General features: G+C 32.9%; 1 protein-coding gene across 5 annotated transcripts in view; it reads right to left on the bottom strand.

The window, feature by feature from the left end:
- Positions 1-4,089: 4,089 nt before the first annotated feature.
- The window catches only part of nitr7a (novel immune-type receptor 7a), a 60,828-nt gene continuing 37,354 nt past the window's right edge, over positions 4,090-27,563 (bottom strand). The window contains exons 3-8 of one of the 5 annotated variants that reach the window (XM_073908201.1): positions 19,283-19,352; positions 17,390-17,740; positions 17,230-17,274; positions 16,978-17,100; positions 16,827-16,873; positions 14,710-16,741 (exon numbers count right to left, since the gene is read on the bottom strand). In XM_073908201.1, coding sequence (XP_073764302.1) covers positions 16,631-16,741; positions 16,827-16,873; positions 16,978-17,100; positions 17,230-17,274; positions 17,390-17,740; positions 19,283-19,325 — 720 coding nt within the window. In that variant the 5' untranslated portion in view covers positions 19,326-19,352 and the 3' untranslated portion in view covers positions 14,710-16,630. Of the gene's footprint in view, positions 6,323-6,451; positions 6,566-6,672; positions 6,820-7,933; positions 8,908-14,709; positions 16,742-16,826; positions 16,874-16,965; positions 17,101-17,229; positions 17,275-17,389; positions 17,741-19,282; positions 19,408-27,563 lie in introns of those variants that run through there. The other 4 variants (XM_073908200.1, XM_073908199.1, XM_068218368.2 and 1 more) reach the window with 4 other exon arrangements.

Below are 27,563 nucleotides of genomic sequence, written 5' to 3'. Positions count from 1 at the left end.
TTTACCACATGGGGAATTTGGCCTTTGCTTGGATGGTACTTGTATGACTTTCATGTTAAAATGGTTGACTGGACATTTTTCCAGCATGTGCTATAGACTGCACTAGTGCTCACACACTTTTTCAGCAGTAATGAATTCTTCCCGTTCATTTTTTTTTTTTTTTTTGTTAGTCCTCAAAGTAAGGGGTTTTTAGTTTTATAAGCCATGATCTCAACCAACTAGGCTTTTAGGTAAATATGCAGTGTGTTTGTGTGTGTGAACATGTATATTGAGAACAGGTGTGGATGACTATATAAAGAAGAGATTACAACCATATAAAATGATTACACTTTCAGCTTAGGCCCCATCATCGCATTTGCATCAGTGTGACATTTATTAACTCAAATATAAGACAAACGCCTTGTTTTTTTTTGTTGTTGTTCTGCATTATGCACATAACTGTTCAACTGTATTAAATATAAGACTCAAAATTTATTGAATTGTACAAAAACAATAAAATTTAAACAAAAATGTTTTTAAAAATGTTGAAATAATGTGAACAGATGAATTCAGCAAAATAACAACAACCACGGAGCTCACAATAGTTATCAAAACAATTAGCTATGATTAAAAATCAATTTTACTACAAAAATGTATGTTTTTCCTGAAGCTGTTCCACTCTATTTAAAATGTTATTACTCTCTGAACTGCGCAGCTCAATAGTATATTTCTTTTTTAAGGTCAGTGCTTGTCAATGTCAACGACAATTTTATTTTAGCACTATTAAATACAATTATAGCTAAAAGGGGGCGTTGCTTAAACCACATGATTATGCACACGCAATACAACGTGTCTACGAATGAAAATTGTTAACAGCATCACTTCCTGTAGAGCAGCAACAGAGAGAAACTGCTCAGTACAGAGTGCTAAGAGCTGCTGTGAACTTCAGCGGACCACCGCTAACTTCCACCTGTTTAGGCTATTATAGTGTTATAAACAACTCTTTAGAAATATATAAATAACACTAGTAAAATATATAATTTAAAATACAATATTTAGTAACCAGATTAAATTTAGAAAGAAAACAGATTAGTTATTGTATTCTAAAATAAATCATTAACTAACAAAGTCAGATTGTTCCTTTCACTTTTTCAATTATAATCAACACATTCAATATAAAAACTGTTAAATGAGTTTAAAGTTATATTGTTAAAATAAGAAAGCCTCAGGGAGATGTCTGTTTGCAGCTGGGTGTGCACCTTTATGCATGCATTGCTTGCACACATTGTGGTTTGATGATTTTCCAACCACAACACTGACCTCTTGCTTCTGTTTTGAAGCCTTGAAGCCCCTCTGAATCAAAACCACAGCAACATCCTTCTCAACAGACAAACACTGAACCAGAAACATCAAACCACTGCCCAGTTTACTGCCAACTAATTTACTTTGTGTTAATTTTTATTCATTTTTTGCTGTTGAAAATTAAAAGTGATCCCCTTTTCTGAATTGATCTGCATGTTTAATCATTGATGTGTTGAAGTAAATAACAGGGTGAGAATGCAAGATCTGAAAACATGGTAAAAAATCAGACAAGGGCTTTTATTTTTCTTTATTGGCTTTTAAAGCTGGGTTGGGTTTAGGGAAGTGAGTGAGTGGGTCAATCAGTGCTTTTGAAAACACGATTGTTTGGGTCTAGATGAAGGAGGAAGGTGGGTCAGTCAGTCATTCAGTCAGACAACAGCGGCCTTTGGAGAATTTATGTGAGAACAGCAGGCACAAATGGAACTCATGAGAGAAAATTAGAGATCTAAAAAAGTGTACACAGCGGCCTCTGGTGGATTCACAAAAACAAAAAGCGTAGCTCCTGAGATATATTTGGCGTTCTTCAGAAATGTATATAGAGGTACGTTTTCAAAATGAGCCTGGATTAGTATATTTTATTTGAATTCTGGTTTTGCTCATTTCAATATTTAATGAAAGATAATTATTCATAATGCCTTCTGTGTTTGATTTTTTTTACAAATAGGATTCTACATTGCTAACTTTATCTCATGTACAGTAATTTAAAAAAAGTAGTCAGTTAATAAAAATAATTGATTAACACAAAAATGACTTCAGCAATTGTTTTGGAAATGAAGTATGGATTCCAGATATGCAGTGAACAGAGAAATAAAATCCTGACATTTTCTTGACAAACTATGTTGTTTGCCTTTAGGGAAATCTAGCAATAGGTGTAATTTGTGAAGGGAAACAGCCTGTACAGTTTAAAATAAACAATTTAATCAAAGCTATTATATCTGCCTGTATTTATTAACAAAAATAGAATTTAATACATGTCACTTTTTAAGAGCGAGAGATCGAGAGAGCGATTGTTTGTTATACTGACCACAATTATTCTCTTTTGCAGATTTTCAAAGGCTGACCACATGAAAAGATGTCGGTCTTTGTTGAAAAAAATGGTCGAGCATCGCTTCAGCAGTTCTCAATCTACACTGAGCGGCTGCTTCAAGTTTACAGGAAGTGACATGTATCATCGCTCGCTCTCTTTATCCCCTTATAACTGCACGGCCACACACCTCTGTGGTAAAGACACGGTACATCAAAATAATCTAACTGAAACACTCACACACACTTCAGAGTCTGAGATAATAATCAGTAAGACCTTTATTGCTAAATATCTAGAGCACTGAGAAACTGCAAAACTGTGTGAAATTTATCAAATATTTTTCACAATTTGTGTCATATTAATTCCTGTCTCAGTCTGTGGGTTTAATCTGTTCTTATAACACTTTGTATTTGACTTATTATGTTCATAATGGACTAATGCACCAGAAATTGTTGTGTTTTTGTCAGAGGCTGGAAAGAGGAATCATGTTTAATTTTAACATATTTAAAATATCGCCTCCTACTGGAACGTTTTGTTACTGATTGCTGTCAACCTATTCACAGACAAGCAGAACAAACTCAAAAATGGAAAGTAAAGGGCTCCTATTTTACTTCTTTTTCAAGATTTAGGATGAGTCTTTTGCATCTCCAAAATGTGTCTGTTAAGTTTCAGCTGAAAATTTCCATCAGATTATTTATTAAATCTTTCAGAATATTTTCTACTTTAAACACTTATGTAGCTGTTTTTGTTGCCTGTGCCTTTAATGCTAGTTCTCCCCGCCCACCGTTTCCATGTGCCTGTCAGAGTGTGCCTCAATCTCCTCCTCAGCTGCGTCAGATGAAGGAAGCAGATCTCACTCAACGTTTGTAAAAAATACTACAGTAAGAACTTTCCCAATGATTATTTGATGTATTTGTTGTGGAGTTCAAGCCTTTTTGTAACGATGAATTACACATAGTTTCATTACAAAGTTCATGCACATAAACACAGTGGACACACACACACACAGTGTGCTTGTTTAACTTTGCACTGTTTTTGAACAGCAAATGTGACATGATACATGTTAATATAATAATGATAAGCATCTTCTTTTATAATTGTACTGACATGCAGCTGTGGTGGTAAAGACTGTAAAATCACTGTAATTTATTACAAACATGCACTGTTTTAAAAATGTTTTAAACTTGTAAAACTCACTCTTGATCTCATTTGATGATGATTGATGATCACAGAGAGCTGAACAGATCTTTTAATCCTGGTTGCTTTGCGCACATCTTGTCTTGTTGAAATGATTATACACGTTACTATAAAGACATGTTAATACGCAGCTGTCAATCAAATAATTGGGTGGAGAAAACTGCACTCCTACGGCACGTTGCAGTGGGCCTCAAAATTGGAGGGATTTGGATCCTTTTTTAATGTTAGGAAATTAACAAAAAGAGACTTATTGCCTTTGTATCACCCCAGTATGACAGTGGAAACACTATATCTAAACACAGTTCTGTCCAAACAGCTTCAGAAAGAAGATTTTCATCATAGGTGCCCTATAATATTGCTGTCAGTAAAGTGATAGTTCACCCAAAAATGAAAAATTATTTTATCATTTACTCACCCGTAAACACGCTGGTTTTCAGCATTCTTCAGAAAATATTGTTTAGTATTTAACAGAAGAAAAAAAACCTCAAACGTGAGTAAATGATGACAGAATTTTCTTTTTTAGATGCTTCAATACTGTTTGGCTTGTTTTAAATAGGCCTATCGGATCTACAGTGTATAGGGTAATAAAGCTTTGTAGTACTTCTGAAATGATGAGAATTTTGCTTGCGTAATATTGCAGTACTGATGGGACTGAGTTAATAAATATAGTTGGGAAAATATAGACAGTAAAAATTACTACAATTGACATCAAATATTGCAGTGGTGTATCCAAGTGAAAGGAGTTCTTTAGCATGAAAACTTGTTTTGTTCATTGGGAATTAATTGGATCACTATTATTTGCTATTGGTTGATGACATGTGAATGACATTTATTGCCCCGCCCTCATGGCATATTGAAAGCATGCATTGCTCCTGAATATATAGAAAAGTGAAAAGTAATGGTAAACATTATTGCATGAAATAGGGGAAGTTATTCTGATCAAGCATTATAAAAATACAGGCTGATAAAAAAAGAAGAGCTGTCAGTTTTGATTTTCACAGCGACTTTCAAAACTTGAATTCTAGACTGACATCATGCATGATGGCACTACCGACGTCACGACAGGACAATAAATACATAAAAACTAATAAAAAAAGAAACATTTTTTTCCTAAAGACATAAGTTCACTAGCTAGATTATTGTTTTATCTTTTATGAACGTTTTCAAAAAGTCATTCCCCATACAGTCAATTATATTTTTTCCTGGCCAAAAAAAAATTTAAATGTAAATTGTATTTGTGTTGTTCGATAAAATACATTTCTGAAGTCTTTGAAAATATATATGATGTATGTTTAAATAGCCTGTGTTGATTGGTTTATGTGGAAATAAAGCTTTTCTTAATGTTACATGAATTTATCTTCTAGGATTGAAATATATGGAGGGTAAAATATAGATTAAAATGTTAAAAATGGTCTATGTATTTTTAAAAAATGTAATTATGTTAATTTATTGTTAAATTTATTAAGTAAATATATTTTTGGCCATTTTTTATTTAGAAATATGCATGAAAATATATTTTTTTTACTGTATGAGACAATAGCCTACAGCATCTCATTTTTGCTGCATAAATTCTCACTACTCAAACATGTTTTGATATTTTATGGTAAACAAATATTGACAGAAAAAAGCCCTGTGTTTGTCAACAGCATAAACCCCTACAGCAGAATAGAAGATACAGGATTTGTACATTTCTGAAGGGAGCTGCTGATCAGAACATTATTTATTAAACTGTAATATAAACGTTTTGTGAGCAACACTTTTCACATTTTGACACCAGCAGACAAGCTAATCTAGTGCAAATCACAGCATAAATGTATGAATTTAACCACAATTAAAAACATGTGAGAGGATTAACTGTCAACTGTTTTTGCAAAATAAGTGAAAATTAAACAAACACATATTACTAGATCACCTCTATCAGGATAAAAAGGAGAGAAAGCATGAAAATAAAATAGGTGAAAGAAATGACGAGGACAGTATTTGAGTTTTACATTGTTTATTTATAATTCAACAACATTCAAAATCAGCCCTCCACCCCTGTTTATTATATAACATAGACTCCATCACCACCACCACATTGAAACCGTAACGCTGTCTCCACCACATCCTCCTCTTCCTCCTTCTTCAATTTCTCCACATCCTTCTTGACATTCTCCTCCTCATTTATCATGTCCCATTTCGTTATTTTACTTTTCTTCCCCCTCTGTCTCTTCTTCTTTGACTTCTCTTTTCCAGTCCTTTTCTCCTTCTTTGACTTCTCTTTCTCAGTCCTTTTCTCCTTCTTTGACTTCTCTTTCTCAGTCCTTTTCTCCTTCTTTGACTTCTCTTTCTCAGTCCTTTTCTCCTTCTTTGTCTTCTCTTTCTCAGTCCTTTTCTCCTTCTTTGTCTTCTCTTTCTCAGTCCTTTTCTCCTTCTTTGTCTTCTCTCTCTTTCCATATCTCTCCCTCCTCCATCTCTTGTTCTTCAACTTTTCTTCCTGAATTCTTCTTTTCTCTTTCTTACTCATCTCCTCCTCTTCCTCAATGCTATTATACTCCTCCTCCTCCTTTGTGTTCACCTCCGCCATCTTCTCCATCATTTCAGTTTTATCCGTTTCCTCCTCCTTCTTCTCTGTTATTGTAGTTTTCTCCTCCTCCTCCTCTTTCTTTCTGTTCCGTCCTCTCCTCCCTCTTCTGGTCTTCCTTTTCTTTTTCTCCACCTTTTTCACCTCCTCCTCCTCAACTTTCTCCTCTTCCTCCTTCATGATCTCTTCTTGATCATCTGTTTAAAGAGAAATGATTGCAGTTTACACATTCAGAGGATGTTCAACACCAGGTGAGGGGAAAATAATACAATTTATTAATGACATCACAGACAAATATATATATAGACATAAATATGGTGATTTACCATCAGTGGCTTGGTCTGCTGGAATGGAGGGGGATTTTTCTTCTGGATTTTTCTCCTCTTTATTCTCCTCCTCCACCACCATCATGTTCTCATTCTCCTCCTCCTCCACCACATCTGTCAAGAAGACATTAAACTTCAGGTAAGACCAGGTAATAAAATACAATTTATTTAAAGCATTAAAGTCTATTATTTAGCATCATAACATGTATCTGTTGAATCACCCAGAGTGAAGCAGAACATCGCTTTGAAAAAGGAAGCGATCTGGCTCCTTTTCTTCTTCCTCTCCTCCTTTTTCTTCCTCTTTTTCTCCTCTTTCTCCTTCCTTTTCAACTCCTTCTGCTTCATTTTCTCCTCCATCTCTAGATCAACTGAAGTTTACAGAAAGTTAATTATTGTAGTGGTACTTTTTTTCTTAACACAAGTTGTGTTTCTCTTTTCATGTGTCACAGTAATGATCGATCTACAGGTTATTTAGTGCAATAACACATCCTTAAGTTTGTATTGTCTGAGTTTTTTAGTTTAAAAGTATATGAGGTTTAAATGGCAAGTGGAGATGAAAATAACACTGTTATTAAAGCCCCACTGCTAATAACTTGTATTTCACTTCCATCCATTTGATCAAATAAAGGTAAACTCCCAATAATGATTAAACATATTCTAAATAAGCACATTTCATATTGTTGGGTTACTTTTGAAACATTTGATGGAAGCCAAATGCAAAATGAACATGCAATTGAATGTTTTTTTGCAAAGATAAAGGACAAAATAGGCTGCGGTTAACATATTCACAATGTCAGATATTTTTAAAATAAGCTATTAAATCCAGCACATAGGGGAGCGCAAGTCACAAAGTAACATGGGGTGAAATGTAACAAAGTTTTAAGGTATTTGCTCGGGGTTAACCATGGCATGCTATCAAGGTTTTCACCACAGTGATGGCAAATGTCTTCCTGCCAATTATTGAAAAGGTTTGGTGCAATTTATATGAGAAACAGGAAAATCTATTTTTGCAGCATAAAAGTATTTTTATTATAGTCAATATTTTTATTAAAAAAAGTAAGTAAAATCTTAAATTGCTGTGATTACTGTCTTCTAGGTTAAAAGATTACAGTGACTGCTAGCCAGTTTAGAGGAAAACACAACACAGCAGGGTTAGTTGTAACAGGGTGTTACAAAATAGGCCACACACTGTTGGACAATAATTAAACAAACAAAATAATGGCTGAATTTTGAGTGTAATGTTGACAACTTTTCAAATAATAAATATAAACACACTGAGCTATGTAGAATAAAAAATAACTACTGAGGAAATACACGATTTAAAGTTAGCTTGATTTAAATTAATTTTGGGAAATCTGCCTTTTTAAGCATGTGTTAAAACCAACCCTCTCTCTGTTACAACTTGCCATACAGGTGGGGTAAACAGTAACAGTTACTACTGTATATTGTTTAGTCCCCGCTCTCCACACACTATTTACTCACCCCAAGTGTTTCTTTTACGGTTTTCTTTCTTCGGAACAGAAAGCAAGACGTTTTGATAAAACAATATTTGTTGAAAGTGTGAAATATCGACCAACCGCCACAACTACAAATCAACAAAAGATTTCTCTGAGCTGCACAGCTTAAAAATGACGTTCATCTACTGCAACTATGGTAACAAGACACCGCAAACGCCACAAAATTGAGTGCAAATATTGTTAGATGTACAAATCCATATTAACGGAATAAAAGCGGGTCTAAGTGTCATTAACAACATGTAAATTATAATTTGACATAGCCTATCCCTCATGGAGTGTCACTGTTCTGCAATTTTCAGCTTTAATTTGCCTGACGTGGAAATATGAATAATCTCTGAATTAGGTGTTTAATTGGATCGGCCACGGCCATCCCTAACTCTGGCTATACCCCAAAATGATTTGCTGTTGATATTATTCTTTTAAATGTACTTATGTAAATTCACAAATATTTAAATAAATAAATAAAACAAACAAATAAATAAAATGCTGCCACTAAAATATTGTGGATTGATTGGTGCCACTGACGTACTAATTCATTGCCCCTTCACCGCCCCGATCCTCGTTGACAGTACGCACACACCTTCAATAGACAGCAAAGCATTTATACCTCAGGGTATATCAATAGAAGAAGCTGCATTAATAATATTGTGGCTAAAAAAAAAAAAAAACGATAAATGATATTATTAGGGTCTGTATAGTGAGTGTGTATATAGTAATGTATTTTGTTCAGTTTATTCATGTGTTTTTGTATATTAATTCATTAATTTTAGACATGGCATAGCCTTTACTGTATGCTGTAAAATAAAAGTATATGGAAAAATAACTGAAAAGATGATTATACATATAAAAGATGTTTTTAAACTAACTAATGAAATTTATTTGGTTTGCACATGTACTTGTTGAATTATTTCAAGGAATAAATTGGAATATTTCAAGAATAATTAATTAATTAAAACCATATTATTTCATTTACCAGTAACAAAAATATAACATTACACTGAATTCATAATTGTTTTTGTGTGTGCCACCTCAAGATTCGGTGTGGCCTCTTCTGGCCACCCCTAAAAAGAAATTCTGGGGGCGCCACAGCATCCAGGACCAGGTTTGACACCACAAACTGCTCAACATGTCATTCCTCTTTTTCACCAGCAGAGGAGACTGTTGACCAATACTTGACATGTAGGGGGTCAATAAATATGTAATGGGTGCATATATATATATATATATATATATATATATATATATATATATATATATATATATATATATATATATATATATATTGTAAAAAGTGGCCCACCTACAAAAATTTAGGCGATTGAATGGATGTATTTTGAATACATCCATAACGTATTGTTGCAAGTACACCCGTCTGCAGCCCGCAGATCGGGGCGGGGCTGAATATGGGGCAGGACTGAGCCCATAAGTGGGCGGGACTGAACATGTCGCTCCGCCTACAAGTCTTTAATTGGTTCACGGAGACATATTGACGTTGATGTAATGTATGCTTTCGATTCCGGTTTTCATCTCTGCATGGTAAGTACACGTCTTCTGTCATGTAAAGGGTTAAATTATAGTGCAGTACACCTCACGAGCTACGTATTATATGTAATTTATTTAATTAAAGGCCTTTAAGGAGATATGAAGTTTTAAAACCTTTAAAAAAATGTTTTCTGTGTTAGGGTTGGCGTTATCCAGGTTGATCGTACAGTTGGCGGTCTTATTCACTTAAAAGAATAATGTAAACTTTAAAGAGTTTCGAGCAACACAGTCCATCACATGAAGTTTATTGATATCAAAGATAACAAAATATATTTTTCTTTGTGGCATGTTCTCTAATTTATATACTCTGGTAATGTTAATGCTAAATATGTACAATATTAATTGAACTTACTGATCTATACTACATTTTGTTTGTAGATCATTGGCATTGATATATATTCATCACTATGATTCTTGTGGAGCATATTCTCTGTTTTATTTCATTTTACCTCAGTTATTTCTCTGTTTCTGTTTTAATAGATTTTTGCTTTTAATTTGCTTTTAAATATATTTATTTACACTTCATGTTCTCTTTTTTTTGTTTACTTTATAATCCATGAATGAAACTTATGCAAAGGGGAATGTGAGGAGGGGGCATGCGTAGTACAAACATATTTTATTCTTTGAGTTTAACTTTAATATACTTTATGTTAAGCGACATGTTGATGATTGTTGGTTATTTTGTACAGATGCCGCCTGAGATCCTGCAGTGTATCCTACTGAGAGTTGTCACACAGGATGGTGATGGGACATTTCTGCAACACTCACTGACATCCAGGACCTGCTGAGCCGTCATTCATTCATTCATTTTCTTGTCGGCTTTGTCCCTTTATTAATCTGGGTTCGCCACAGCGGAATGAACCGCCAACTTATCCAGCAAGTCTTTACGCAGCTGATGCCCTTCCAGCCGCAACCCATCTCTGGGAAACATCCACACATACATTCACACACACTACGTACAATTTAGCCTACCAAAATCACCTGTACCGCATGTGTTTGGACTGTGGGGGAAACTGGAGCACCCGGAGGAAACCCACGCAAAGGCAGGGAGAACATGCAAACTCCACACAGAAACGCCAACTGAGCTGAGGTTCGAATCAGCGACCCAGCAACGTTCTTGCTGTGAGGTGACAGCACTAACTACTGCGCCACTGCCTCGCCGAGCCATTGTCAGTAATCCAAAATTCAAGAAGCAGGCTGTGTGTGTGTGTGTGTGTGTGTGTTTTTGTGTGTACACATGATAAAGAATACAGAATATGCCAAGCACTTTTTTTTACAGTACTCCATTAGTTGTAAAACTTTGAATTATGGTTGTGTCTTGCTTAAATATGTACTTGATTTTTTTTTAGGTTTCATCAATCAGAGTGCCATATACTTTGACAAAGTGCTTTGTCTGTTGGGTATGGCGAGAGGGGGGTCCTGCAAGCATTCAGTTCAACAAATGACTTCCCAATATATTGCTCAGCAGATTGTTACTTCTGTAGTGGAATTTCCCTGTAAAATATATATATAATAGTTTTTATGTTTATTAAAGGTAATAATAATCACAAACTGCTGTATCTTAAATTATTATTATTATTTTCTTTAAATTGTCAGTCTTCCTTTTGTACATGTGTGCATGTGCATACGCAGATGTTCTGTAGGTGAGACATCTGACATCTAAAAAAACACAGATCTGCCAGATTTTTAATTAAACCGAGAAAGAGGGACTTTCAACAGAGTGTAATGCTTTGTGTTGGTGTTTTTACTGAAGATGAAGTTGGTATGTATTTATCAGCATTTGTCAAATAAAAAATTCAGAAGCTTACACGAGTGCTGTACTTATTATTGTCAAATTTATTTTCATTAATTTGTGTCCTGATAAATAAGTAATAAATAAAACTGGCCGTTTGTGCCACCCTACTAATATAATATTAAGTGTATTAAATATTCTAATTAAATGAAATAGATTAACAATGTTGTATGTGACTCTTAATAACCAAACAAAATCATTATAAAAAATATTTTTAAAGATCTACAGTGCAGAAATGGATCCAGAAGGGTTGTTAGAAAGAGGTATTAAAGTATTTACCCTGTATTTACAAATATTACAAAAATAAAACCAAGAAGACTGCATTTTAATTTAGTAATATTAGATTATAAAATTATTTGTAACTTATTAATTAAAATGTAGAACAGATATTAAAACCACCCAGTAGGTGGCAGCAGAGCACTGTCTTCATTCAAATGGAGAAACTGAACAAAACTAATGGATTGGTAAATAATAAATAATGAAATTGATTGCATCCATAGATAACACACCATGTAATATGAAAAAAAATTAATGAAAAAATTTACTTATGCTGTAACATTTACATATAACAGATAATATACATTTATATTCATAGCAGCATCAAAGTAAAAATAAATCCATCATATGATGAAATAATCTGATTTAATAAGTAAAAAGGTTACAAACTTCCCTTAATAAATAATAGCTTATCCCTGCTCTTAATAAAACTCAAAGCAGTGCAGTATTGAAAGAGAAACAATTGGACACATGCCCAATATTTTGAATAGCCTTAAATCAAAGTATAATTTTAATATTTTCAATTGTACATTTTCCAGAAAACTCTCCCATTCAAAGATAAAGAATTAAACTGAACTAAAAACACTGCATTTTTATTTTAGTTTTTCTCTCTCTATCTTTATTTGTTGTAAATGTGCAATATGCAATTGCATTTTGAAGCAAAATAATAAACCATTAAAATATCAAAATTAAAATCACTGCATTTCTTAAGTGACACCATTGTGAAAAGAGTCTTTTGAATCTTATGTAATATTTTTTAGCAGGAGAAATACCATTATGAAATTCACATAACTGTTAACATAATTAACATATAAAACACTCAGCAAGCATGTCCACTTTTGTGTATTTTTGTGTTTATTAACAATAAAAACAATATTTAAGAAGTTGGAAATGCATTTCCTGTTTACTTACACCACGTAGTGGGCATTCACGCTATTACGTTTCCACTAACCAATGAAATTACAGGTGGGCGTGGCTGAATGTGCAGCCCCGCCCCACATTCATCCCCGCCCAGATCTGCAGGCTGCAGACAGGGGCTTCTATATTGTTGGGCTAATCCCAAAGTTATTTTTGTATATCCTGTAGAGGGCGCTTAATGGATAAAAAAATGTTGAACAGAGCAGCTCGGGTCAGAGTTCATTGAAGACAGTCAGAGCTCGTGTTGATTTGTTTCTTTACTTCTTTGCAGGTAAGAGAAATATTGTTTGTATAAACACTTAAAATTAAGTTAAATGGGTCAGGATGGTTTCGTTACACATGGGAATGCAGATTTATGCAGTCTTGTGAAATTAATTGGTTTTGTGTGATTTTAGTGAACTAATTAACTTGTGTAATCTTTTAACTAATGTGCAAAGAAACATAGCAGAATTAGTAAGCATTTACACAAAATGAGTTCATGAGTGTGTTTGAAGAGTTTAAAATGTGAACAATTGTAATTATAGTAAGAAATCGTCGTAAGACGAATTGATGGTAAAAGTAGCAGTGTTGAGCCAAAATGGCGACAACAATATGTGAGTTAGAGCCAAAATGGTGTCGTCTATGTGAAACAAAGAGGCAAACTAGTTTAATGAAATATTAGTAGTTACATTAATGTTCATGTTTTGTCATAATCTTTATATATGTGAACTAAATGTTTTAGTTAAAAAAGAGAGCATTTGTAACAGTAATGTGATTGTTTACAAGTATACAGTATTTAAATGCCTGATAAAATGAACAGTACATACGCCATCAGATCACAAAAATACAAGAACTTTATTGTATAGATGGACATTCAGTTACATACAGTTTATTGCAAGTTTATTGTTTACAATGGTGACAACCAAAAACTGTTGTTTTATTCAGTAAAAAAAGGTTTTGTGTTTCCTTTTGAAGAAAAAATGCAGAGTTCATTAAAGACCGTCAGAGCTCGTATTGATTTGTTTCTTTACTTCTCTGCAGTTATACATTTCACTTACCTGTTTGGGTCTCTTCAGCCTGAGGCGGGTAACAGACACAATCAGTTCCACCAGTTGAGGATGCCTCTTCTCAGGGTAAATCATTCATTCATTCATTTTATTTTTGGCTTAGTTCCTTTATTAAACAGGCGTCGACACAGTTGAATGAACTGTCAACTTATTCAGCACATGTTGTACACAGCAGATACCCTTCCAGCCTCAACCCATCACAGGGAAACACCCATACACTCTCATTCCTCAATGTAAGTATCAGAGATATGAATTTATGATCCAAATCAATATTTGTTCTTGATTATTACCTGAGTTTGTGCATGAACAAAATGAAAAAATGTTAAAAAAGTATAATAGAGATTACATGACTTAATTTATTTTTACCACAGAGGCTGTATCACTTTTGGCTTTCAGAAAAAAAAATTGTTTACATGTAAATTCATTTATAAGAGAATTGCTTCAATTTGTTGTTGACTTAAATCTCATTTTTAGATGCTGTGAAATCGAATAACCTCGTCATCGGCACTGTAAAAGTGATTTGTTAAGTTTACTCAATTGAACTGTGCAAACTCATTGCCTTCAATTAAGTAATCTTAACTTAATAGAATCAGCTCATATTTACTAAAAGTAATTATCACTTCTGTTGAGTCACGTTTACTCTGGTCATTTAAGTAAAGTTAACTTAATCAAAACTGTGATCCGAGGAATGGTGCTAGTAAAGTTTTCTTAAACATACTTACAGTGTATGATTGTGTATTAATAATAAATGTGTATATTGATATTATAGTTTCAAAAACATGGTAAACTAGTAAAAACCACAGCTGTCTTTTCATAATTCTAAACATTTATTTTCACAATACTGAATATCAGAAACAGTGGAGAAAATCAGTATTTAAAGGGAGAATTCACCCAAAACTGTAAATGCTGTCATCATTTATTCTCTCTTCACTTGTTCAAAACCTTTTTCCTCTGTTGAACACACAAGAAGATATTTTGAAGAATGCTGGAAGCTGCTTGACTTCCATAGTAACTGTTTTTGTCTACAGAAGTCAATAGTTGTCTGTAACCAGCATTCAACAGAGAAAAGTAACGCAAAGGTTAAAAACTGCATAAAGGATGGAATAATTTTCATTTTTGGTGAAATATCCCTTCAACATACAGTGCATTTTTTTTCTTTCTTTTTTTGCATGAAAACTTAAAAAGTCCTGCATAAAATGCATGAACATATCTCAGGCATAATAATTTTTTCAGCATGTCATGTTGGAAGGTTTTAAAACTTAGTCGAATATAAGTCAACACAGATTTAAGTCGGATGACCTCAACTGTCTAATCTGCATTGCATATCTCTGCATTCATAACACTATTCAGTGATCACTCTGGCAGATCAGTCAGATCATGTTGTCTGATCTTCATCAATATAGTATTAGTATACAGTAACTCATTAACACGCACGTCCAGAAATAACAAAACATACAAATTTATTCATTTTTTTTTTTTTTTTTTTGCTTAGTCCCTTTATTAATCTGGGGTCACCACAGCGGAATGAACCGGCAATTTATCCAGCATATGTTTTATGCAGCGGATGCCCTTCCAACTGCAACCCATCACTGGGAAACACCTATACACTCTCATTCATACACATACTACGTTCAATTTAGCATACTTAATTCACCTATAACGCATGTCTTGTGGGGAAAACCAGAGCACCCAGAGGAAACCCATGCCAACACATGCAAACTCCACACAGAAACGCCAACTGACTCAGCTGAAGCTTGAACCAGCAACCTTCTTGCTGTAAGGCGACAGCGCTACCCACTTCACCAATGCGCCGCCCTGAACACATACAAATAATAACTAAATTGTTTAGAAATATTTTAAATAAAACCGAATTCAAAAACTGAACTAACATGTTTTCCTTACTGGCTACGACATCTGAGCCAATTCTACATCCTAAAACAGGTCATCACAGTGGCAGTGGTCTTGTGTTCTGCTGGTCAATCTCAGGCTTTTTCTGCCTAGATTTCGGGTCCAAAAAAAGCGCGCGGTAAATTAATCAATATTATTTGCATTTATAGTCGTAATGTTTATTTCCACGCATAATCACAGATGATTTATCTTTTGTAAATTGTTCAAATATTGGTGTCAGCAAATCCACAGGTGCTTTTGTAAATATTCAATTTAATATGAGACATTGACTAATAAGGGATCATTATTGAGATGTTGAAGTTCACTTGAGTTGTGGTTTGGAGTTTAGAAATGACACTTTCTTTACATTATGTACTTCATGCCACAAAAACCATATGACATTTCAAATTAGTGAAATAACTGATTATATTATTAGATTAGTATGCAAATTTAGCGAATGTAATTTGTACACGCATAGGCTAATGGTGAAATTGGTGAAAATAATACTTATAGTAAGAATGACTATTGCTGCATCAGTAAAGTATACAAAAAACTTCACGTTAAATTAAGTCAACTGAAAAAGTCAAGTTCAAATAATTGTTTATAGCAAATAATTGTTGAAAATTAAACCATTTTATCCTTCACAACATCCTGTATCAGTCTTAAGTGCTTAATAGGCCCATGAACATTTCCTGCCTTATATCAAACTATTTCATAACCATAACAAGAGGCAAAACTCTATGTTAAAACAGCTGTCATAACAGAGTGATGAGAAGATGACGGATGTTTACTGTATGATGGATGTTGACTGTGTCGTGAAATGGCCTTAAACAATAACTAAATGCACTACTGAATGTTACTTTGACACACATGCACACTTTACATGTAAACACATCAGCTTTTTACAGCGTAATACTCAATACTTGTGAGTACTTTTGTAAGGGCTACTTTTTACTCATACTTTGAGTAATATTTACAACAGATACTTTTATTCTACCTGCTCTACATTTTTGGACAAGTAATGGAACTTTTACTTGAGTATGATTTTCAGTACTCTTTCCACCACTGTCAATATGTGTGTTTTTTTTTTGATTCTCGAAAGCTATATAGGTAATTAAAATGTAAAACAGGAAATGCGTTGGGACCATTGTTATTGTTTACATCCTTCAAAATGGTCTATAGTTTTCTGATAATCTGCAGATCATCTTACTGCATAAACAGCATGTGTCTCAACATCCTTGAAAGTCCTTACGAGCCCACTGTTGTTTTTAGCAAAATGTACAGGTGCGAAGTTCAAGTCTGAATCTTTATTCTGGAAAATAAATAAATAAATAAATTAATTAATTAAATATATACATAAAATACAAAAAAAAATCTATATTTTATATTTGGAAAACCTTGTGCAACTGATGTAACTCTTCATTGTGATCATGAAACTCAGCATCTAAGCAAAACAAAAAAAGTCATCAATACCATTTTTAATTGAATTAATAAAGCTGGATGGGTATTTCAGTGTATTTTAACGGATTCACATGCCTTTATGCTTACTTGATTTCTTTAGCCTTATTAAGACTACAATAGCAAAACCAGTAGAAAGTAAAATGAAGCCGCTCGAGATCAGTGTCAGTGTGCAAAAGAAAAAGCAGGATGTAGGCGTCTGTTCAGTTGTTCCTGTTAAAATCATTCAAAAACAGAAAGAGACAGAAAAAGTTATTTATAAAAATTAACATGAAATTACTTTTCATTTTTAGAGAGAAAATGCAAAGAACAGCTTTTTATGTGTGTTTGTGTGACACATACTATGATCTGTATTTTGAGTATCTTCTTCCTTGAACTGATTTGTCACTTTGAAGATTAAAAACACACATAAATAATTAATATTCATTTTCAATCAAAAGCACATAACAGTATTGGAAAAAAATTAAGATGATAATAGATCAAACTGAGATTTAAACATTACCGTTTACTACAACTAACTGTGTTTGATTGTGAAACTTCATGTGGTTTTCGATAAAACTTCCACAGTAAAACATTCCAGAGTCCGAAACATCCACGCTGATAATCCTCAGTGTAGAAAACGTTGCATTCACTGACATCTCTATACGAGTCTTCTGAAATCCATTCAAATATATGGAGTCAGGATTTGTGCCAACATATTGAGTAACAATACAGAGTGGCAGAGAATCATCTGTCTGCTTGAACCAGGCTATATAACTGGACTCTTTCAGGATGTTTGAACACAGAAGAGAAACTGTAGTTCCGCTGTACGTTTTCGTGAAAGTTGAAAAGGCATGTTTTACAAAGATGACACCTAAAAACAATGAAGAACAGTAAGTTGTAAGATAAGAAGTTATATTTAGATGCATCTGAAACAGTGTTATAATTGTAAATTTTTTCTGTATGATATATAATTTTTCTGTAATATGTAGCAGTGGGCCAAAACTGATGTCTGCATTTGCGCCTTCCCCATGTCCACTATATTTGCGCAATATTGACTCTTAATGACCTTACAAAGTTTAATAAGATATTTCACTGACCTAAAGTTATGTGATGAGCCAAAGCTAATTGAAAATATGTTTATATACAAATTTTAAATATAATAGCTAATTTCTAATAACTGAGTTCTTTTATCTTTGCCATGATGACAGCACATATTTGACTAGATATTTTTTTCAAGATACTAGTATTCAGCCTTTACTGCAATTTAAAGGCTTCACTGGGTTATTTAGGCAAATCCTTGTATAAAGATGGTTTCTTCTGTAAACAATCTATATATATATATATATATATATATATATATATATATATATATATATATATWTWTATATATATATATATATATATATATATATATTTATATATATATATATATATATATATATATATATATATATATATATATATATATATATATATATATATATATATATATATATAGTACTTTAAATGTTTTAGTTTTTTATTAAAAACTAAAAAAGTTTTATAAAAAATTGTAGCTGAAATAAAACTAAGACAATTTTACCAGAATAAAAAATATATTAGAAGAGGAGAAAAATTAAAAAAATCAAGAGGTCAAAAATTAAAGAAGAGTTAAAAATTGTTACTTTAACTGCATATATTGAGCGTAAGAAAACTTGAGAGTAGGTAAATGATGATATTATTTCAATTTCAGGATGTACTTTTTCCTTTAAAACTGTTAAGTAATAAATAATTTTATTCTCTCTTATGAGAAGATGCTGTTAGAATTGCAATTAGAATTAGACAGACTTTCGCAATGTGGAAAAAAAAAAACACCAAACCTAAAACATATTTTGAAGATTTGAGATTTTTTACTTTGTGAAAATAGCATGGCAGTGTTTTTAAATTGGAATCCAAAAATAATGATAAACGTATAAATAACATGAGCACTCTGTACAATAAGATCAGTTAATTTATTTACTAAAATGAACTAATAATGAACAATACTTGTACAGCATTTATTAATCATTATTAAACATTTACTAAAACATTATTAACATCCAAATTCATATTTTTTAACATTAATAAACTGTGAGTTAACAAACACTAACAAAGAACGACTGTATTTTCATTAACTAACATAATACTGTAAAAAATGTATTGTTCATTGTTTGTTCATGTTAATAAATGTGTTAACTAACATTAACTAATACAACTTTATTGTAAAAAGTTACCAATAACATAAATTGAATATATAAAATATGTGCATTTGTCATGTACTGCACAGTAGCCATGTTGTTATATACTCTACTGCATATTTAAATTTAAGGTAAACGTGATCTTTCTGTTTCTGTTACGCAAATTCAAAGAGAAAATATTGTAAAAGTGTATTTACCTATTAAAAAGAGCATCAGCGGATGTAGTCCAGACAAATTCATGTTTACGTTCCAGTCAAATCGACTCAACTGAGAATAAACAAATTGAGCTTTATTTATGAGAAGAGGATGTGGCTTTTACATGACATGCTCCATCTCTATTAAAGCAGGATGCAATCTACTCTGTATAAACATCGTCTGGAGGGTTGTCTTAAAAAGTGTAAAATAATAACAAACTTGTTTTTGCACAGAGAAAATATCAGAACCATTTAATAAAAGCAGAACTCAGTTGTATCTTATTTATCTTCTAAAGTGCAAAAAAAAAAAAAGCTCAAAGAATGCTGTTAATAAGATAATGTAGATAAATAAATTCAGATCAAATAAAGTAGACAGTTAACTGTTTGTGCAGTACACATCCTAGTGTAAGAGCATTGCTTCTGTCATCATTTACTCACCCTTCACTTGTTACAAACCTTTAAAAGTTTCCTTCGTCGGTTAAAAACAAAAGCAGATATTTTGAAAAATGTTGAAATCCTGTAACCATTGACTTCCTCAGTATTAGTTTTCCCACTATAAAAGTCAACAGTTTAAAAAAATCTGCTTTTGTGCTGAAGGAAAGTTATAAAGGTTTAGAACCACTTGAGAGAGAATAAATAATAAGTACATTTTCATTTTTTTTGGGTGAACAATCCCTTTAATAAATTAACTGAAATAAAAGTCAGCCAATAGGGGGAGACATTTCTGCCATAGTTTATTTTTAAGAAATATGTTTGGGTGTTTATATAGTTGTACTGTTGTGTGATGTTTATTTAACACAAACTGAGAAATCCACAATGAAGAGTGCATGCTGATAATGAGTATATTACTGCCTAAATAATATCAAGCAATTTTGCATGGTCGTCATGTTATTAGAGCATCATTTAATAAGCTACATGCGTGCAAGCTGCTTGAATTAGTATAATTTATTTTTACACATTGATTGCAGACCATTTACACCCCAGACCACATGACCATGTCTGAACTAAAGCAGCCTTTTATCAAATACAATGGCAGCGGCTGGAAACAAAGTTTCACTTCCTGTAGGGACTGACAGGAAGTAGCAGTTCAGAGTGAGGTTTAGTGAGGAGAAATTCAGAGGACAACCACACAGCTACATGTTTTATATTTAAAATAGCCGTCATTTTATTACATAAATTAATTTAATTAATTTAATATTGATTGTAATCTATTTTATATTTATTAACATCCAATATTGATTGTTTTACACTATCAGAAAATTGTAATTCTGCAACAAGTTTTAAAAAATGCATATTTAATGCAAAAGGGGAAGAATTCGTACTGTAAAATTCTGTAGTTGATTTATTTTCATATTTCTGATCTGCGTTACATTTCAACAAATGTATATTTTAACATGCATCATTTCCTGTATCTCAAGTCCTGTATCTCATCTTATGTTTGATTTATAAAAATTGAAAGAGGTGCATATTAATATAATTAAATTTTTTTATTGAAAATGAAATTTTTCACTTTATACTGTTTAAACAGCATTTTGGAAATTATTTTATATTTTATTATTATAGATTAATATTGTAATATTATTATTAATTTACAATAATAATATATAATATCACATATAAAAGGATTATCAAAATGCGTTTTAAGACAGTTGCAGTATAGTGTGAACTTTTATATATATTTTTTCATCTGATGCTGGTAGAAGCTGTAGCATTAAACTTTCCACACTTGTGGTTTTAGACTTTGAGCTCAGGCCACTTGCAATCACCTAATAAGAATGAAAAGCTTGCTCTTCTGTGGATGAAGGTTTTACTGAAGTGTGATCGCACTGACTAAAGTGTGATAGCAGCTCACTAAACTGGAGTGGTGTGGCATTTGACCTTGTGCTTTAGCCTAGTGGCAGTAAATAAAAGGCCTGTTCTATGTAATATTGTGACAATTTCACACACAAGCATAAGAATTTATTATAATCAAAATCTTTAATATATAAAGTGTCTTAAGTGTGATTTCAGCACCAAGGACAGAGACACATTATAGCAAACACTGTTTACATGTTTATCACTGGATGAATAAACAAGGCAAAGAAATTAAGATTTAATTCTGTAATTAAAAAAATATTAATTTTTTTTTTCAAATTTTGTTATGAATGTGTTAATGTGGCATGGTGGCTCAGTGAGACCAGCCCGTCTGGCACCAGTAACGATGCTCAAAGGCATTTAAATCACCTTTCTTCTCCATTCTGTTGCTCAGTTTTAACTGCAGCAGATCATCTTGACCATGTCTACATGCCTAATTGCATTGAGTTGCTGCCACGTGATTACAAGCAGTGGGACAGGTGTACCTAATAAAGTGGCCAGTGAGAGTATAAGCTCACAGTATGGTAGAGAGATGAAATTAGCATTTACAAATGTTTACAAATCAACTTCAAAATTCTCGTACTTTTGATAGTAGGCCTATGGATAATTTTGATGACAACCCTCACTGCTCTTCTCGTCATTTTCAGTCAACCTGTATTGTAAAAAAACCGGTACTGGCTATTTTTAAATTTTGGGAGGGGCTGCTCAATAAGCCACACCCCACTGTCTTTTACTGAACTTTGTGCGTTCTTATATTTTGAATTACAATGTTGTTTTCTCACCAGAGATGAGCCTTGAATTGGTGTAAAACACTGACACTGTAATGAGAATTAGTCATCTTGAACAGTCATATACAAATATTACAGTGCATCCAGAAAGTATTCATAGCGCTTTCTTTCCACATTTTATTATGTTACAGCCTTATTCCAAAATGGATTAAATTTATTTATTTTCTCAAAATTCTACACACAATAGCCCATAATGACAATGTGAAAAAAAAGATTATTTTTTTTTTGTATTGTTGCAAATTTGTTAAAAATAAAAAAGCTGAAAAATCACATGTAAGTATTCACAGCCTTTGCTGTGAAGCTCTAAATTGAGCTCAGGTACATTCTGTTTCCACTGATCATTCTTGAGATGTTTCAGCAGCTTAACTGGAGTTTACCTGTGGTAAATTCAGATGATTGGACATAATTTGAAAGGCATACACCTGTCTATATAAGGCCCCAGGGTTGACAGTGCATGTCAAAGCACAAACCAAGCATGAAGACAAAGGAAATGTCTGTAGACCACCGAGACAGGATTGTCTCAAGGCACAAGGCTGGGGGAGGTTACAGAAAAGTTTCAATGAGCACAGTGCAGAACGTTACAGAAGGACAACCATCTGTGCAGTAGTCCGCCAATCAGGCCTAATCAGTGGGTAGACAGAAGCCACTCCCTGCCAGGAATTTGCCAAAAGGCATCTGAAGGACTCTCAGACCATTAGAAACAAAATTCTCTGGTCTGATGAGACTAAAACTGAACTCTTTAAAGTAAATGGCAGGCGTTACATTTGGAGAAAACCAGACACCGCTCATCACCAGGCTAATACCATCCTTACGGTGAAGCATGGTGAAGGCAGCCTCATGCTGTGGGGATGTTTTTCAGCTGCAGGAACTGGAAGGCTAGTCAGGATAGAGGGAAAGATGAATGCAGCAATGTACAGAGACATCCTGAATGATAACCTGCTTCAGAGTGCTCCTGACCTCAGACTGGGGCGATGGTTCATTTTCCAGCAGGACAATGACCCAAAGTACACAGAAAAAATATCAATAGAGTGGCTTCAAAACAACTCTGTAAATGTCCTTAAGTGGCTCAGCCAGAGCCCAGACCTAAATCCTATTGAACATCTCTGGAGAGATCTGAAAATGGCTGTACACCGTCGCTTTCCTTCCAACCTGATAGAGCTTGAGAGGTACTGCAAAGAGGAATGGGCAAAAATTTCCAAAGACATATGTTTTTTCAGGTTTTATTTTTAATAAATTTGCAACAATTTTATTTTCACAACAATTTTTACATTGTCATTATGGGCTATTGTGTGTAGAATTTTGAGGAAATAAATGAATTGAATCCATTTTGGAATAAGGCTGTAACAAAAAAATGTGGAAAAAGTGAAGCGATACGAATACTTTCCGGATGCACTGTATGTTGCCTGTTCAGCCAGAAGATTTGGGTAGTTTGCTTTGGATCGTGTGATGTACATTTAAGCCTTCAGGACATTTAGTTAATAATTAGTTGTTGATTCACCTGAGTAATCTTATTTACCACATGGGGAATTTGAACTTTGCTTTGATGATACTTGAGTGACTCACATGTACTGTAAAAATGGTTAATTGAACATATTTCCAACATGTGCTATAGACTACACTAGTGCTCACACCCTTTCTCAGCAGCACTGGATGTTCCCCATTATTTTATAGGGATTTTTATTTTTAAATTAAGGGGTTAATATAAGCCATAAACCCATTCAAACAAGTATAAGAAGAATCACAGCATTACAAACATTGCTTTTAGGTAAATATGCAGTGCGTGTGTATGTGCGTTATTTCATTTATTTGCCCACAAGATCAACTTTACTTTAAAACATTAAACAGTTTTAATTTAAAATCAGTTGCCCCATAACATTTGCACTGTTCCTTAACTCAAATATAAGACAGATGGGACTCTTTTTTTATTGTTTTTCAGATCACTATTAAAGTGTATAAAGTGTAAGGTACAAAACTGAACGCATTGTACAGAAATTATAATTAAACTCAAATGTTTTTAAAAATATGAATATATAATAAATAATGATAATGAAAATAAATAATACAAAAATGAAAAAATTTAAACAGATGGATTCAACAAAAGAATAACAACCCTGGAGCTCACTCCGTTATTATAAAAAATCAGTTTTACTACATAGAAAATGTGTGTTTTTCCTGAACCTGGCTGTTCCTATAGAATATAATTACTCTCTCAACTGTGCAGCCTAATAAAATAATTCTTTTTAAAGGTAATATTTCAGTTTTATTTATATAGCACTATTAAGCACAACCAAATGTTGACCAATGTGCTGCACAATACATATCACAAAAAGAGATAAATATAAAGCTATAACTAAAAGAGGGCGTTACTTAGACCACGTGATTATGCACACGTAATGCATCAACAGTGTCTATGAATGGAGGTTGTTAACAGCAACACATCCTGTAGCAGCGACAAAGAGAAACTGCTCACTACCGAGTGAGAAGAGCTGCTGTGAACTTTAGTGGACCACTGCTAACTTCCACCTGTTTAGGCTATTATACTGTTATAAACAACTCTTTAGAAATATATAAATAACACTAGTAAAATGTATAATTCAAAATGCCAAATTTAGAAATCTAATTGATTGAACAAAATTGATTATTCGTTGTTTTCCAAAAGAAATACATTTTTATTTCAAATTCTTCATTTAACTTTTTCAATTAAAATCAACACATTCAGAAACAAACTGTAAATTAAATTAAAGATATATTGTTCAAAAAGTGAGATGTCTGAGATGTCTGTTTGCAGCTGGGTGTGCACCTTTATGCATGCATTGCTTGCGCACATTGTGGTTTGATGATTTTCCAACCACAACACTGACCTCTTGCTTCTGTTTTGAAGCCCCTCTGAATCAAAACCACAGCAACATCCTTTTCAACACATAAACACTGCTGGTTATTTGAAGAATCATCAAACCACTGCCCAATTTATCATCAAAATAATCTATCTGAAACACACACACACACACACACACTTCAGAGTTTGAGAGCATGACCAGTAAGAGCTTTATTGCAAACGAACTACAGTACTGAGAAACTGCAAAGCTTTGTGAATTTCATTAAATAGTTTTCAAAATGTTGCTACTCTAACAAAACTACAATATGTGTCATATGTGTTGATTCCTGTCTCAGTCTGTGTGTTTAATATGTCCTTTTAATATTTGATATGTGATTTAATATGTTCATAATTACCTAATGCACAATACATCGTTGTGGTTTTGTCAATGAGATTTCCCTCTATAAGGAAAGGGGAAACATTTAGAGACATACCGCCCTCTACTAATATTTGATATGTGATTTAATATGTTCATAATTACCTAATGCACAATACATCGTTGTGGTTTTGTCAATGAGATTTCCCTCTATAAGGAAAGGGGAAACATTTAGAGACATACCGCCCTCTACTGGAACATTTTGTTACTGATTGTTGTCAACCTCCTCAAACAATAGCAAAACAAGCAAGACACTCAAAAAAAAGATTCTTATTGCTGTCACCAAAGGGATAGTTCACCCAAAAATAAAAATTCTATCATCATTTACTTACACGATAACCTTCTGTTTTTCAGCATTCTTCAGAAAATGTTGTTTAGTGAATACAAACATTAAATGAGTAAATGATGACAGAATTTTTTATTTTTGTATGAACTATCGCTTTAATACCATTTGCCTTGTTTTATATAGGTCTATAGTGTCTATGGTATATTGTAATACAGCTTTGTAGAACTTCTGAAACTGTGAGAATTTGTTTGCATATTGTTGTAGAACAGATGGGGGACTGAGATAATAAATCTAGCAGGCTTAATATAAACAGTAAAAATGCCTAAAGTTTAAATCAAACATCAGAGTTGTATTAAGCAATATTTCTTTTTGTTTTGCCCATTGGGAATTGAATGGATCACTATGCTTTGCTATTGATGAATATCATGTGAATGACAAGTTATTGCCCCGCCCTCATGGCAAATTGAAAGCATGCATTGCTTGTGCATATAAAAAGAAGAAAGAAGTAATAGTAAATGTTATTGCATAAATAGGGGAAGTTATTCTGATCAAGCAATATATAAACATAGGCAGAATGGATGTGAGGATAAATAGTTGAAAATATAGTATTCTGTATAAAGGAAGAGCTGTCAGTTTTGATTTTCACAGTGACTTTGGAAAGCTTGAATTGTAGTAACTGATTCTCTCATCAAGCCTGACAGCACCACATGATGGCATCTGCTCTGCTTTGCATGTATTTGATAAACAAAAGCTTTAATGAGGTGTGCAGCAAGAACTGCACTGTGGTTTCACTTATAGTTGACTTACACCTTTATAATTAACTCTACTGTTTGAATTAAAAAAAAAAAAAAAAAAAAAATATATATATATATATATATATATATATATATATATATATTTCTTAAATGAGCAACCTTTGGTGTATTAAAGGCAAAATTCACCTGAAAAGAAAAAAAAATCACTTTTTACTCACTCACCCTTAATTTTTCCCAAACCAAAGATGTTTTGAAAAGTGTTTGAAACCTCAACCATTGATATCTATAGTGGTGAGAAAATATTATGGAAGTTAGTCAATGGTTACGGTTTTTAAAAAGCGTTTAAAATATCTTCCTCCTGTAAAAAAAAAGACAAAAGAAACTCAAACAAGTAAAGGGTGAATAAATAATGACATATTTTTCATTTTTGCAAGAACTATACCTTTAAGATGCAAGAAAGATTGTTCCCATGTAGAGATGAATAAATTTCATAATAATCAGAAAAAAAGGCAGTGCTTCAGCGCAGAATGAGGCCTTTTCAGTTAAACTTGGCTGCAGTTTAATTATAGCAGTAATATATGATTTGGCTAAAGCATACAATAGTCAGCATTTGGAGATAATTATTCTGAGGGATAAACTGCATGAGTGTGGGAATGTGTTCAGACTTACAAGCCTTGGGTTACACTTAGAATATAAAGGTGAAACGAATATGGTTACATCAATTGAATACATTTGTTAATCCTATTTTGAGACTTTCTATCTCCTAGACTGACCTATTTTTATTTCTCGATGTCAAAACCACACAAATTAGTATTGTTACTAAAATATTTCCATACCTAAAAGCTGTTAAATCTGATCATCAGTACCCAATTACCATTACCCAATTCACCTATACCATGTCTTTGGACTGTGGGGGAAACGGACCACACCCGGAGGAAACCCACATGAACTTGTGGAGAACACACAGAAATGCCAACTGACACAGCTGAGGCTCGAACCAGCGACCTTCTTGCTGTGAGGCGACAGTGCTACCCACTGTGCCACCCATTATAATTTATATTAAAATAAATATTTAACAATAAATAATATTGTTTTAATTATCCCAGAGACATAATCAACATAAACTATTGTATTTAAATATAAAATAACTAAAAACCTTGACTTAAATTAATAACGTTTAGCATGCCTTTTAGCCCTATTATGCCCTAGAAATCAACACATAATTCCCTCAAAATATAAATCCATAAATCATGTATTACATTAGTAGCTTAATTCAATAATGTAATAGTGAAAGTCTGCATCAGTTATCAGAACTCAACGGTTTAATAGTTAACATTTATTAAAACCGTG

Source organism: Danio rerio, chromosome 7 (genome assembly GCF_049306965.1).
Source record: "Danio rerio strain Tuebingen ecotype United States chromosome 7, GRCz12tu, whole genome shotgun sequence".
In the NCBI taxonomy this organism is placed as follows: Eukaryota; Metazoa; Chordata; class Actinopteri; order Cypriniformes; family Danionidae; genus Danio; species Danio rerio.
Note: the sequence above shows the minus strand (reverse complement) of the source record. Positions and strands in the feature narration are given on the sequence as shown.